The sequence below is a fragment of the Plectropomus leopardus genome, chromosome 11, assembly GCF_008729295.1.
Source record: "Plectropomus leopardus isolate mb chromosome 11, YSFRI_Pleo_2.0, whole genome shotgun sequence".
Lineage (NCBI taxonomy): Eukaryota > Metazoa > Chordata > Actinopteri > Perciformes > Serranidae > Plectropomus > Plectropomus leopardus.
The window spans coordinates 16392359-16406209 of record NC_056473.1 but is presented as its reverse complement, the minus strand read 5'-3'; the positions used below and the strand labels follow the sequence as shown (position 1 = coordinate 16406209).

Below are 13851 nucleotides of genomic sequence, written 5' to 3'. Positions count from 1 at the left end.
GTCCCATTTGTGAAACACTTTAAAGCTTTATTCACCAAAGGGGAGGTTCACTTTCGAGGTTGCTGAATTGTTTTTGGGTTAGGCTCCGGCTGGCCCTAATCTCTTTTAAGAGGAGACTTGCAGGCCTATTGCATAATAGAGGCAGATTGGCTCCGAGCAGAGGTAGGAGGTCAGCTACATGAGCTGTTAATGTACCATAAGCCAGTGCAGCTCCATTAGGCGACAAAATACCTGAAGAGAGAGACAAATCAAAGGCAGCAATGGATAAGAACTTTCTACAACAGCGGATAGTGCCCCATTTCCTGCAGGCATCTGAAAGTTGTGTTTCTTACTACAAAGACATTTTGTGTATCCTCTATGCTTGATAAACATGCTTTTTGTTCCTCACGAAGCATTTGAAGAGCAAACAAAGCTGATTTTAGAAAATTTAATTTAATTAATTTTTCACCAACACTCTGGTTAACGTGTTTAGGCACAATAACCACTTGGTTATGGTTTAGCAAAGACCATATTTTGGCTTATATTACCCCACTTTTAGGGGCACAATCCCAGCGTTGTTGTTGTTGTTATTATTATTATTTATTTTCTTTTGTAAACATTCAAGAATGGTTGAATGGCCATAGTTCTTACTGTAACATTTAGGGCACTCAAATGCTGGCATGTGGTCAATAAGAATAAATAAATAACAGAATTAATAATACAAATGTCAGTAATGCTTCATCATCAGACTCTGACCTTTCCTCCTGCTGTTGGCAGGCACAATTGACTGAACAAAATGCACATGTGAAGGCACATTGTTGGGGGGCTCAAGTACTTTGACCATAGTCATATATTTGGTATAATATGTCTGAGTCCACTTGTGAATGCAGCAATAAGCAATCCATAGCATTAGTTATTATTATTGTGGCACTGAATCAGGGCTTCTGGAAAGCTGTGCAAGAAGGACTCGCTTTCCAGTCGGTTTTTGTCTCGTTCCACTAATTTAAGCATTCCACCGATGCTGTTGGGAATGAAATGTTGCCATCCATCCAAAAAAGAATGGAACATAATTTTTTTTTAAGTGTCATGTTTCTTTTTTCAAATTGATTTACTGCATTTACTAAGATGTCTCTTTCATTTGTGTCATTTTCTGTCCCTGAGCAAGGTTGGTGGTGGAACACAATGTAGCCAGTATCCAAATATATTACTAGACAATGCCCATGCAGATCCTGACACCCAGATAAGGACAACTTCTGTTTCTGAAATGAAGTCCAGCGTTTAGAAACATTTGCTTCACAGCTTCACTAAATGTAAACATGTCTGATGAGATTTGATAGTTTTGGATCAGTTACCTGCATGTCACAACAACGCCTACAGTTGCAACATGACAGTCTGTTATTTTTAAGTCTACCTTTCTCACACTCCAGAGGTTGGCTGAGAGTCAGCTGCATGGCAGCAGCTGAAGACAGATCATTGATTGTCTGAAAACATGGTGATTTGATTGATTAAAACAGAGCAAGTGCTGCTAGTTTATCAGTTACTGTCAGCTGCTGTCGTCTGTAGGAGCCTCTGTTTACTTTAAAGAGATACTGTATGTTCTCTAGTGGAAGACTATCACATTTTATAGGAGCTGAGATTAAAGTCTCTTGAATTTAATTTTTTTCTTTCACTATTAAGTTCATTCATTTAATGCACTGAAAGTATTGCTAATCAATGTAAATTAGAAATATCTGATATGCATTTTCCTTCATTATCTCATTTACTCAGTCCATCTTCCTCTTGTGGTTTTTCGATGCACAGCATTTTATTGCCACTGACCATAAAAACAGAAACATATTAACCAGGAGACCAGAGCTACTTAATCCAAACAAACTTTACAACGTGTCCAGAAAATTAGTCAGCACTTTTTGTTACCCAGAATTAATGATGCACCAGTCGATGGGTTGGTATCTGGAAACACCCAATTTTCAGATTGATTGGCAATGACTGGTGACCAGCTGGTTAGCTGGTCAACCGTAGTTCCACGTCTCCAGTGGCTTTAAAAAAAGTTCCAAATATGTTTGTTTATGCTTTCAATTATAGTCTGAAACAAGACAGAAAGAAAGAAAATCGGGTCTGACTTAAAAAGAAAAATCTGATATCAGAATCGGCCAAGAAAACTGCTGTTGGTGTCTCCTTACCCAGAAAGCCACTGTTAATGTCATAAGTAACACTTTGCTTTTTTTATGACATTAAATGGGAAAATATCTGCTTTAAAAAGGGACTTATCCCCAGATTCCTGCGTCTGTCAGTTGAGGCTGCGGCATGTTCTGACTGTGACGAGGCCACCAAAGTTGATGACGGTCACTCGAGACAATGCTTGTGATCCCATCAAATGGATTTCAATGTGTCCCAGAAGCATCTCTACACTGTACTCCGCTAAAAAGATGCTTTTAGCCTAATTATGACTGTCCCAACGCAGTTTCACAGAGCAAGTCAAGCTGGGCAGAAAGTGCAACAGCAGCATCCGGTCAACTTTCAAAATAAACATTGTGTGTTTTTAAATCCATACATGAATATAGATATGAAATAATTATGAGGATTAATGTATTTTCAACAACATAAGACAGCCAAAAATCTTTGATCCATGTCCTTCATTACTGGACATAACAGTATTAACTTTGTCGGTTACAACACAACAAAAAAGAAAATAACAATAGACACAATGAAAACCGACAAAAACATTTTTAATTTTAAATATGTTGTTATATGTTGAGAATTGCAATGACATATATTGCAATTTGTTACATTTTTCTTACTGCTTATTATGTCCCCAAAGGAAAACTTTGCCAAAATTTATTTTATCAAAAAAGATAATGAAGTTTCAGTCTGTTCATCTCAATTTGGTAATTTTTATTGTGACAAAATGTATCTAGTGGACTGGAAAAGCAATTGATAAAATTATTCTGGTAGGCTAGCGAAAATTGAATTTGTATTTGAAATATTGATTATTTATATAATAAAAATATCGATATTTGGTGTCTCAATACAATGTTGCCATGGAAAATACAGCCTCCACACCTAACAGAAGCACCAAAATCATGGAAAAATTACAAAATCTGTAAGTCAGGCAACATCGGGCAGGCAAAACACTCTGCTTCTTAATCTCTCCTGGTGTGATATGACGCCAAGTGGAGGGCAGAGCAGAACCTAGTTGAAGCTGAGATGCCACAGCTGTGTCCAGTGGAATCCAGCCATGAATATTTCTAAACTGGTACATTCAAAACTGTCATTGGATGACTTCAATATTATAGAAGCGTCTATGCTCAAAACATGGCATTTCTTTTCCTGTGGCAATAATGTACTCATGTATTTGAAAACCAGCATATTCAGTTGCCTCTCTCGCAAGAATCTAGCACCAATCTGCAATCTGTTGGAGCATTGAGCATGTGTTGCTCATGCTATCAATCTCTATCTCTGATTGTTTCCATCAGGTCCAGTCAGATTTTTAAAGACTTGAGACTCTGTATAGTGATTAAAGACATATGTGACCTGGTCTGAGGGTTGCTCCAAGACAATTCAGATAATTCACTGGCCTTCTCTTTGCAGTACTGCTGGGACATGATTCTGTAAGAGAAATAATGTGGTGTGTCTTCAACCGAAACAATGATCCAGTGTATACAGGACTCTGCTCATGATTTGTTATTTACCACTGCTGTAAAAACATTGTGTCTTATTGTTTATTGCCGACTTAGATAACAGAAAGGGCTACTTTGACGGAGTAATGTCAGCCCGTAAATGTAGCCAGTGGTTTGGGAAGGCTTATCACTGTTGCCATGATGCATCACCTGCAAAATCTGCAATTTTCTGTTCTTATTGTGAATTACTGCATCATTGCTGTGTGCAGAGAAACCAGTGCCCCCTGTAGGTATACTGGTTACCAGTCTATTATGACCTCTAGATGGAACAATTACATGATATGTCATTCTTGTCATTATTTATTTCATGTAGAAGATATGTCTGATCGCCTTGTGTTTGTCTCTTTTTACTTGCAGATTTGGATACGCGTCTGTGTCCATTTACTGCTGTTCATCACGCTTGGGGTACATTCAAGTAAATTTGACGTCAACCCAGTGACAGATGACATCTCTAGACTCTCTATTTTGGTAAGAACAAAACTGTCAGTCAAACATTTCAAGCAAAGCTCCAGTCTAATTATAGGTAACATGTTTTTGCTGGACTACTATACAATGAGTTATACACAGGTCAGAATCATTGCTGCCACTGAAACAACTCTGTATCTTAAAGCATATTTTATATTCTAAACTAATTATTTTCTGGTGCCACCTGCTTTATTAACAAAGTTAATATGTACAAAGGTCAAAAAGTAAGAAAAACAACTAATTATAGGACTAAAAAACAAATATGTAAATATATATAAAAAGAGAGTGTAAAGCAAACTATGTAAAGATAGTCAAGCTATGCCTTTTACTCAGTACAACAATGTCTTTGTACTGCATTGGCAACAAATGACATTACTATTTGTTCACATGCTACAAAATTAATTTGCAGCTGTATCAGGTTGTTATCATTTACTGCTGGCACTTATGCCTATGAAAAGTAATGCACTATATGGGCATATAACCCAGTAATCATTACTCAGGAGGAAGTAATCATAAAGAGCAACAATAAGGTCAGGCTGGTGTATGGGTCCAATAAACACAGGACTTTGATCATTTCTCAATTCCAGTTCTGGAAAGTCTTGTGGTAACCCAAAAGTCAACGTTGAGTTACTTTATGTTACATATGTCTGTACCGTCATATCATAATGTCATGTCACCACATCACTTTTACTACATAACGTGATGACGCCCAGCCGTGATTCTTCTCCTAAACCAAACCTAACTTGTAGGTTGGCTAATTAGTAGGATACTGTACAAACCCTGTGCATAACTTTTTGTAAGATATACAAATCATTGTATGAGCATATGTTGGGTATATTAACTTTAAGTTATCGTCTGTTTGCAGTTTTTCAAATTCCAAATTTTTAGAATTTTCTTATTTGCAAGATGTTCACAATTTAATGTATATGTCTTGTTTGTTTTTTTTTCCTTTTACAGAGACAAAATATTCCTAAAGATTACAAAATTCCTGTACACTACGTTCCAAAAGAAGAGGTAAGATATTGTGGTCAAACTGATGACCAGATTTTCAAAAAACCTTGAAACTAAGAAATTTAGAAGCCTTTGAATTTGCAAATAAGCACATGCCCTTACCTTTACTTTTATCAACACAAACTAATTGTGTTCACAGTTGTGCTCCAAAGAGCAAGAAACCTTTTAGTACCTTTTCCTCAGCTCCACCTTCATGCCAAACTTTGGCTGACCTTAGAGCTATTGTGCAGTGTAAATATTGTGTCATCAGCCAAGTGCAACTGTAAAAGTAAAATCTGACTGCTAGGATTATTAGACTTTGGTGGATATACAGTCTGTTCCAGGCTGCCTAATGTAATGTGTACTTGATTGTTACAATACTTTGCTGTTGCTCATTTTATACCATGTTTCTGCTCTTTTTATTCTATAGGGAGGGATGTGCTGGGTAAAATTGAACGTCTTCTATTTGGAGGAGAGTTTACAAGATTTAGCGCATAAGTTTGGAAATATTTCATCCAACAGAAGAGATATTAGCATATTCATCCAAATGCTCCAAGAACTGCGGCTCAACATGGGCTCTGTGGTAAGTTCATATTGTGGTTGTACCAGAGACCTACAGAGTTTGTCCAAAACAGTTGGAAATCAGAAAAAAAATGTCCATTCTTGCTGTTAAGTATAGGTTTGAAGTGTAAATATTTAGAGCTGGAATCCATAGATTGTTGTACTTTACAGCAGCAAGAGATTGAATAATGTTTAAACAGACAGCAGAATATCTAGTGTTGTACATGTAACATCTTTATGTTGGCTAATGTTACAGCTTCGGGGACTCATGTTATTGATGTATCCATGTGGCACAGCTTACACTAACAGGAAATAGATCCCCTCCGAAGCAACCATAGACTATGACCTCATGAGGCTAGCATGACTAACAAACAGGATGTTTATTTATCCAATCAGCTGCCCATAACTTTCATTATTTACTCAATGAAATAAACAGCTTTTTTTTTTTTTTGGTTATCAATTTCATGTTTTGCCTTTGCAGGAGCCAATCATGTATGACTTTGAGTGCCACTACAGGGAAGAGAGGTGGCAGACAGCCAGATACTTTGACTTTGTCAAAGACTTCCTTATAGCTGCACAGAATAAAGAAGATTCAGATGATTGTGACCCTCCTCCCTGCCCCACCACACCACATCCAGTAACAACAGAAAAATATTTAGAAGGTAAATATTTACTCTTTGTGGTACTTATATGTGGCCTGGTTAATGTGCTTGCGTTGATATTTCGGCAGCTTAGAGTGTTGCTCATAAGTGACAACAAATACCTACAATTTAATGTGTGGCATCAATGAAGTACAAAGTTTGTATTGTTAGGTATGTACCTGGATATGAAATAAGGCTGGCTATTGTTAGTTCATACCTCAAAGATATAAACCAAAATAACCCAGGACCAAGTAGTATAGATCCTTTTTGCACTGCAGGTCTGATCTCGGACCAATCCAACTCCCTGTTGGATCAGTAAACTTTCTATTACTGCCATCTCCATAGCTGTTCTCCTCCTAATCTGCCTGACTACAACCAGCTAACACAAAAGCAGTAGCTAATATTCAACATTGAGCCGTTAAATGGTCACAACAAACTTACACCACCACCAAAACAGCTTGACCTTGTTGTTAAATCCATTAATAACGGTTAGGTAACATTAGCACTGTGATGCTAACAGTTTCTACCATTTGGCCACAGGTTGAAAGCCAAAATATTTAATGTTTTTAATGAGTGATGATCAATAGAAATTTTTATATTTTAAAAAAATCAGTCAATTAAATGTCCCCAAAAATGCTGAAATCTGTACATTTGTGCTGAAAAAGCTTTTTCTGTCTTCTTGTCTCCTTTCTGTTTAAAATCCATTTCAAACTGTTTTTGGACCGCTGGTTAGATAAAGCAAGCAGCTTGCCACCTTTGAGAATAATACATCATGAAAATAGCCATTAGTTGCAGCTCCACTGGTCCTTGATGCTTTGTTTCTGGATAAATAGATTATGGTGCAGAGCTGTGGGTGACTGCAGCTCAGCATAGCATGTTTGTTGTTGGCACCATCATTAACTCCATGTAGAATAAGAGGAATGGAGTCCATGGCCTTATTCAAAGTCACCTGCAGTATATTTTCACTGCCTAAATATTTTTAATGATGTTTGGCAGACTTTACTCTGCATATCTCACTGCTTTTATCTGGTCTTCCAACTTTAATAGAAAGCCTTACTTTGTGATTTATAAATATTTGGTCGTTGACATTCTCATCAAATCAGAGGTAAACTGAGGAGAAGTTTTGTTTTCTTGGAGTAAGGGGATGTGTATGATGTGCCTCTTCCCTGGGGTGACAGCATTGGCTAAGAAGCTTTTAGAGTCAGAAGCAAAAACACACATACGGTTTAAAGTCAAAATAAGACACAGCTGTGATTTCTGCATCTTGTGGAGAAAAGCTGTGACAGAAACTGACATCTTAGGCGTTAACCCAGTGATTTGAAATGGTTTTGTTGCAGCATCCCTGTAGTGGATTGCACGCTGAGCTATGAGCTCAGGATACTACAATGAAATAACAAGACTGGCAGGGTATCTAAAAGTCAGGCCAGCTTCCTCTGGATAAGGCTGTTTGGATTTCACTTTAAACGTGGATTTGTCTTTACATGCATTACAGGAGAGGCAAAGAAATCATACATTTTCTTTGGGAAAGTGCATCTACATGTGTTTGATAAGAAGCATGGGATGGAGCCCCATATTGTGATACAACTGTGGCATTTTTTTACATAAAGAAATGATCTCAAAGCTGAGAAGATAAAGTGTCCACAAACTCTGTGAGTCAGTGGGTTTCAGTTTCACAGTTCAGTTGGGTTTGGTATGAAACTGGCCTGTTATCTTGTCAGAAGAAAGATTAAATCATCTGAATGGCTACCAACAAGACATTCTATGCATGATTTGTGTGTTTTTTTTAAAAAGTGTTTTTATGAAGAAGAAATTCTGAAGGAGTGCATGCAAGGAATGAGTGACAGATGGTATGTCAAGTAAATTAAAGACTAAAGCATGCAAAAGTATAGTCTTTCTGACTGAACTTTCGCTAAAGCTTGACTTGTAATGATCCTAATTTGCACTAGCAAGAAACAAGATTAAAACCATGATAACAATAAACTTACTGGACTCCCCAAAGGGACTTGTAGTTCAACTTTTTAGATGACCAAAAACATTACAGTTAGCATTAATGAACTGAAAAACACTGAAATAGTGACAGCTGCGGCTATTCATGCTAAATCTGGGGTTACACTATGGTTACAGTACCTAACCAGTGTTGTCCCCATGGTGTCACTGGGCTGCACCCACCTGTTACTTAAAGCAAGGTCACCCCTTGGTTTTTAGGGAATCTGTCTTTTAAAAAAAAAAAAATACACAAAAAAGTAGTTCCAATGAAATTTGTTTATGTCAAGGTTCGTGAGACACCAGAGTATTGTTTCTGGTGAAACACATGACAGATGTGGATACAACCAGAAAAGTGAGAAAGTAGTTGTTTTTATGATTTGGGTTAACCAACTCTTTTACTGTTTTTAAGTCTTTTATTGTAGAAAAACGTTGTAGACAGTTAACGATGTAGGTCACACTTCACACACATTTTCTGAGTCTCCAGATTCAAACCAGCAACATTCCAGTCACTAGTTCACTTTTGCTTGTAAATGCCCCGCCGCCCTCTTTGGACTACTGTGAACAGGTTCTATTTAGGACAGATCTCTTGTGGCTGAGAAGCTTTTAATCCAGGAACCATTATTTCCAACAAGAACTTTGTGAGATAAAAACTCAAAACGGTCTCAGTGCTTAGAACGCCCATTGAGACACGGCTGACTCACAGCACTGAGGGAAGGTGTCCCCAGGTAGCGCATGTGAAAAGGAAGAAAGGAGCCGAAACCTGATTGTGTACGTGTTGATTTCAGAGCAATCTTCCAATCTTCCCAAGCGTTTGGCTTTTCTTTGCCGGAGTGGTTGGATTAGATCTTTTGTGTGTCTATGTGTGAGGGTGGGCAAAAAAAAGGCGGCGCTGAGTTGACTTTTTAGCACCTGACAAAGAAATGTTTTCATCATCTGGCACTAACACTACCCTTTCCCCCCTTCTTCACTCCCCCTCAATTTGTGCTCGTCTCCTCCCGTGACCCCTAAACTCACCAACTCGTCTTTTTTGTGTTTTTTCCCCTAGAATCACCACCGTCCAGCAGTCAAGGCTCAGTGTGCGCAACAGGCTGCAAACCACGTAAGTTTGCAATTCTCAGTATTTCTGAGAAAACAAGTGTCAGGGTAATGATGGGGTTGCAAAACCAGCCCAGCTGGTGTGTCAAAGCGGCAGCTTTTGTCTGCTAAAATTTTGTCACATTGCACAGCAAGTCAGCCCATTTCCCTGGAGCTGCTGTCACATGATTAATGACACTCTGCAGGGCAAATTCCTCATCACGTTTTTTCTTTCATGTCTTATCTTTGGCTTTGTTTTACCCGCCTTGTCGAGACTCTTGTCACGTGCTACATTTTCTAAAGAATGTTCAGTAAATTGTTTTTTTGTATAGAAACTTACACAATAATCGTGTAAGTACTTAAAAGAATACTTCACCCACAGAATCATCATTTGTATGTCAATTACTCACCAAGAATTTACTCAGTTTTTGGATTCTTTGTTCACCATAGAGGCATGTGATAAAAACAAAGTTTTGTTCAACGTAACACAGGATGCTTAATTGATATACAAATTGCCATTTTGTTGGTGAAGAATTCCTTTAATCCTGTAAGATGTTTAAGAAAACTTTAGAATCCAGCATTCTGTTAGCTGATTGTAATAACACAGCAGTAGCGCTGAAGTGTTTCCTTTTTGCTCAAACAGTGGCTCAGCTGAACACTTTGTCTCCTCAAATGGAAAATGCCTGATGAAAGATATCATTCATTGGAGTGTTTTTGCGTCTGTCTGGTGTCATGTATTTGGCAGGATGGGTAGATAACAAGAACATGGTTATTGGATACAACTTTTAAGTCCCACTCCACTCAAAAAATGTATTCTGTTTATTATTTATCTGATGTTTGAATTATGTAGTTTGACACTTGAATGCCACTGAAGGCTTTCTGTGCAATTTTGGCTCATTGGGTATTTTCTTTAATTTTTATTTCTTCCTGACCCAGATCCTGAACCACGCACCCTGACTGAGGTGATGGAGCGAAGCCTCCTCTCCTTACTGCTCATCCCACTCCTAGCTCTTGTATTCCTGCTTGTTTGGAAGGTAAGCTGACCTTTGATGCCTAACACTAAGCCTATTCATTCCCTGAGGCACTCCAGAGATAGGACTGGTCGTTACTGGCCTATTTTATTGCTGCTTTGTTCCCCGGGATAATGACAGCCGGCAACAGCCTTTCACCTTTACCCAGATGTTGTGCGGACATTTTTTATCTGAGTTGTTTTGATTTCAGCTGCAGCTGAGAGCAGTGGTATAAAAAATGAATTTCTACCTCGAAAACAGGTCAGATCACGGAGGAACGAGGCCGATCTTCAACAGAATCCTGGAGAACGTGGATCCTTCACAGGAACAGAAGCGACTGCACCCCCACTAGATGCTGAAATATCAGAAAAGTGAGCTGTTTTCTTTTTCCTCTTTGGTGTGCATTTACAGTCAGTGCAAATCTGCTGTGAGGGTCCAAGGACAGAGGGATGTCATATGCTGTAAAATCCTTCAAGGCAAATTTTGATTTCTGATATTTGGCTTTGTCAATGAAATTGGATTGAAATTAATTGAAAAAAATGAGGCCAGAGAAGGTCACCTCTAAGGGCTAGGAAAAAGAAAGAGAAAAGTTCATTATGTTGCAAATTCACTATAATAGGGCTAGCCCCATGAAAGTCACAGAATTGAGTCCTCAGTCAGAGACTGTCAACTGTGATTGTTTCAAGTTGAGCAGTTGTTTTTTGCCCTGTGCAGTGTACTTTCGAGACTGTTTGGTCCCCAGATTTTGCTGCGGAGTGAGTGCTCTTGACTTTCACACTACTCTTTGGTACATGGAGCTACAGACATGCAGCACCGGGGGGGCGAGGGGAGAGACCCTCTGCTTAGAAGTGGTGAATGTACAGCGTGCAGCAACTTAATATGAGCCAGTCTCAGGCTTTTGATTGATGTCTTATGTCAGCAAGACATTTTGTTTATGACATCATTAACGCAGTTAGCTTATATCCTATATGACATGAATGCCCATGTCACATTGAAGTCCAGCTGAGCCCGTTCAAACTTTAAAACTTTGTATGGAAAGCATTAAATAGTCATATAGAACTGCCTTATCCAATTCCACTGGCATAAATCTGAGTCGGATAAAGCCCTACATTATAACCGTATATTTTCCTACTAACCACTATAACAAAAATTATAGTCACAGATATTTAATGCCTTGAGCTCTGATTGGCATTGATGGAAATGCATCCCCCGTGTGAACACGCTAATTTCAGTTCCCCAACCTGTGAGATGCAATGAATTGCCACCACTAATTACTGTTCGTCTTTTCCTAAGCAGTGCTTCAAATCGATCCAATTGAGTCTGCACTAAGTTTAAAAGAGAGAGTGAATAAGTAAGAGCTATATGAAGAGATTTAACCACCATAAAGTTTTTAAGGACGCTTTTCCATGCTGCCTTCTACTCTTTACCTGTTCTCTGGCTAGTCTGTGATGTTGAACGGCCACACCAAAACAACTCACCCACACACACAGGCACAATCATCTTTGACTAATCATCAGTGTACACAGCTCTGCTTTACTGGCAGTGGGAAAGCAGTCTGTAGACTAATTTATGTGGTTTTTCCCATGTTTAAAAAACCTGCATCCATGTGTTAATTTTGGTGGGAAAGTCACTAACTGGTGCAGTTTTACTGTTTGTTGGTGGAGTATTTTACAATGTGTTCAGACAGCCAATTATGATCAAGGTTCAGATCTGTTTTATAAGACAAAGTATATTCTTCGAATAGAGAAAAAAATCATAATATATATGAACACATCATTATGGCTTTTGCCTTTCAAATTATAATATTATGACTGTTTTACAGACTTCGAGATAACTTAACTTTTCCTTTCATTTTGTCCTTGAACATTTATTTTACGTGAATTCACATGCAAAACAATGAAGCCAAGAAGTGGTCCTGACAGCATTTGAGCCTGAGAGATTACACAGTGGCAACACCGTCCACATATCAGCCAGTCAAAGGAGGTGAAGTTTGATGTTCAACATTTCTTTCTGTCTTTCCCATTTACAGAAACAAGTTGAACGTCATTGCAATAGTGTAACGCTTCTACCCTTAGATGTTCCTCAGCGTGATTGGTGAGATTTTTTTACATAATGTTAAAGTAGAGCAATAAAACATAAATCTGTTGTTACAGTTTTGTAAATGAAAAAAAAAATTGTTTGGGTCCTTGCCCGACACTGAGTTGTGAAACCTCTCCCCACACGTTTCTCTCACAGGGCTCTACTCTTTTCTCCTCTTGGTGTCCAGGTGATGAATAACAAACATGAAGCTGTGTTCCATAGTGAGATCGTAAAGGTAAATGGCCTGTTTTTGACTGCTCTCTGGATTCCTCTGGGTAAACCACGCCTGCTACCGTATGGATAAGCTTGCCTTTCTTGTAAGACTGCATTAATCCCATGCTTTTGAAAAAGACAGACATTTTAGCAGAGAGAAACCCCTGTATCACACCCCCAATGGATTCTCTCGCTCCCTCAAGTCCTCCATCAGAACCTGCTGCATCATGAACTATTGGAGGGTAAACTCCCCCCCCTCAGCATGTTGCTACAGTCTGGCTGTGTTTCTTGGATCCATCAGTTCATCTTCAAACAGCAAAGCAGAGAGTGACACTGACACTGGTATCTTTTGTATGAACGGAGGCGTGAATTACTACCTCTGGTGACCCTCATGTTAACCACATCTTCAACAGCTCTGCAGTCTCATCTTAGTCCAGGGTTTTCCTATAGAATATAATGTCAAACATTGTAGTGCCAAGGTGTAGTCACATTGTCTGGTTCAGGCTTGTACCCACGGGGGTGTGTGATGTATTTATTTATTGGTGGCAGCACAGAGCTACTGCTGTTGATACAACTGAAATGTTTCAAGCAATCATTTAAGAGCACCTCTACTAATGGGTCACATTTAAAGAACAATCTACAGTATATACTAACACATCATAAACCCCAAAAACACATTTCCTGAACAAGTTACATTTCTTCATATGATGATGATGTTATTGATGATGTTGTTGTTGACAGTATATATGGCTTGGGTGATTTGGGTTCTGTGAATGGAATACATGGAAAACAAAAAACACACACACACACACACACACACACACACACATATATATATATATATATATATATATGGTATGCTGCTTTGATAACTTACATTTAAACCACGAAGAGAGTAAGAGGATTCTGTATGCGAGCATCAGGGATGACTTCTATCGATCCAGGATTTTATTTTTGAAAAACAAAAAAGATTCATTCTGAATAGGGAGGCACCTATTTTGAAATTCTGGGCCAAAACTGATGTTTTTGTTGTTGTATATTTTGTCTTTGTTGTTATTTATTCCCCTTTAGTTGCCAGGGAAACAACAAATCTCCATTATATAAAAAAAAAAAAATAAATAGGGCTGTTAATAGGGCCATTAACTTTTTTAAAATGTCATTAATTGCAATTAATTA

The 13851-nt window shown here is 38.3% G+C and overlaps 1 protein-coding gene across 2 annotated transcripts in view; it reads left to right on the top strand.

Annotated features, from left to right (window-relative positions):
* The window catches only part of kitlga (kit ligand a), a 34624-nt gene extending 21126 nt beyond the window's left edge, over positions 1-13498 (top strand). Inside the window, exons 2-10 of one of the 2 annotated variants that reach the window (XM_042496333.1) lie at positions 4014-4124; positions 5079-5135; positions 5542-5694; positions 6154-6334; positions 9345-9398; positions 10310-10407; positions 10645-10754; positions 12413-12477; positions 12650-13498. In XM_042496333.1, coding sequence (XP_042352267.1) covers positions 4014-4124; positions 5079-5135; positions 5542-5694; positions 6154-6334; positions 9345-9398; positions 10310-10407; positions 10645-10754; positions 12413-12443 — 795 coding nt within the window. In that variant the 3' untranslated portion in view covers positions 12444-12477; positions 12650-13498. Of the gene's footprint in view, positions 1-4013; positions 4125-5078; positions 5136-5541; positions 5695-6153; positions 6335-9344; positions 9399-10309; positions 10408-10644; positions 10755-12412; positions 12478-12618 lie in introns of both variants that reach the window. The other variant, XM_042496332.1, reaches the window with a different exon arrangement.
* The last annotated feature ends 353 nt before the right edge of the window (positions 13499-13851 follow it).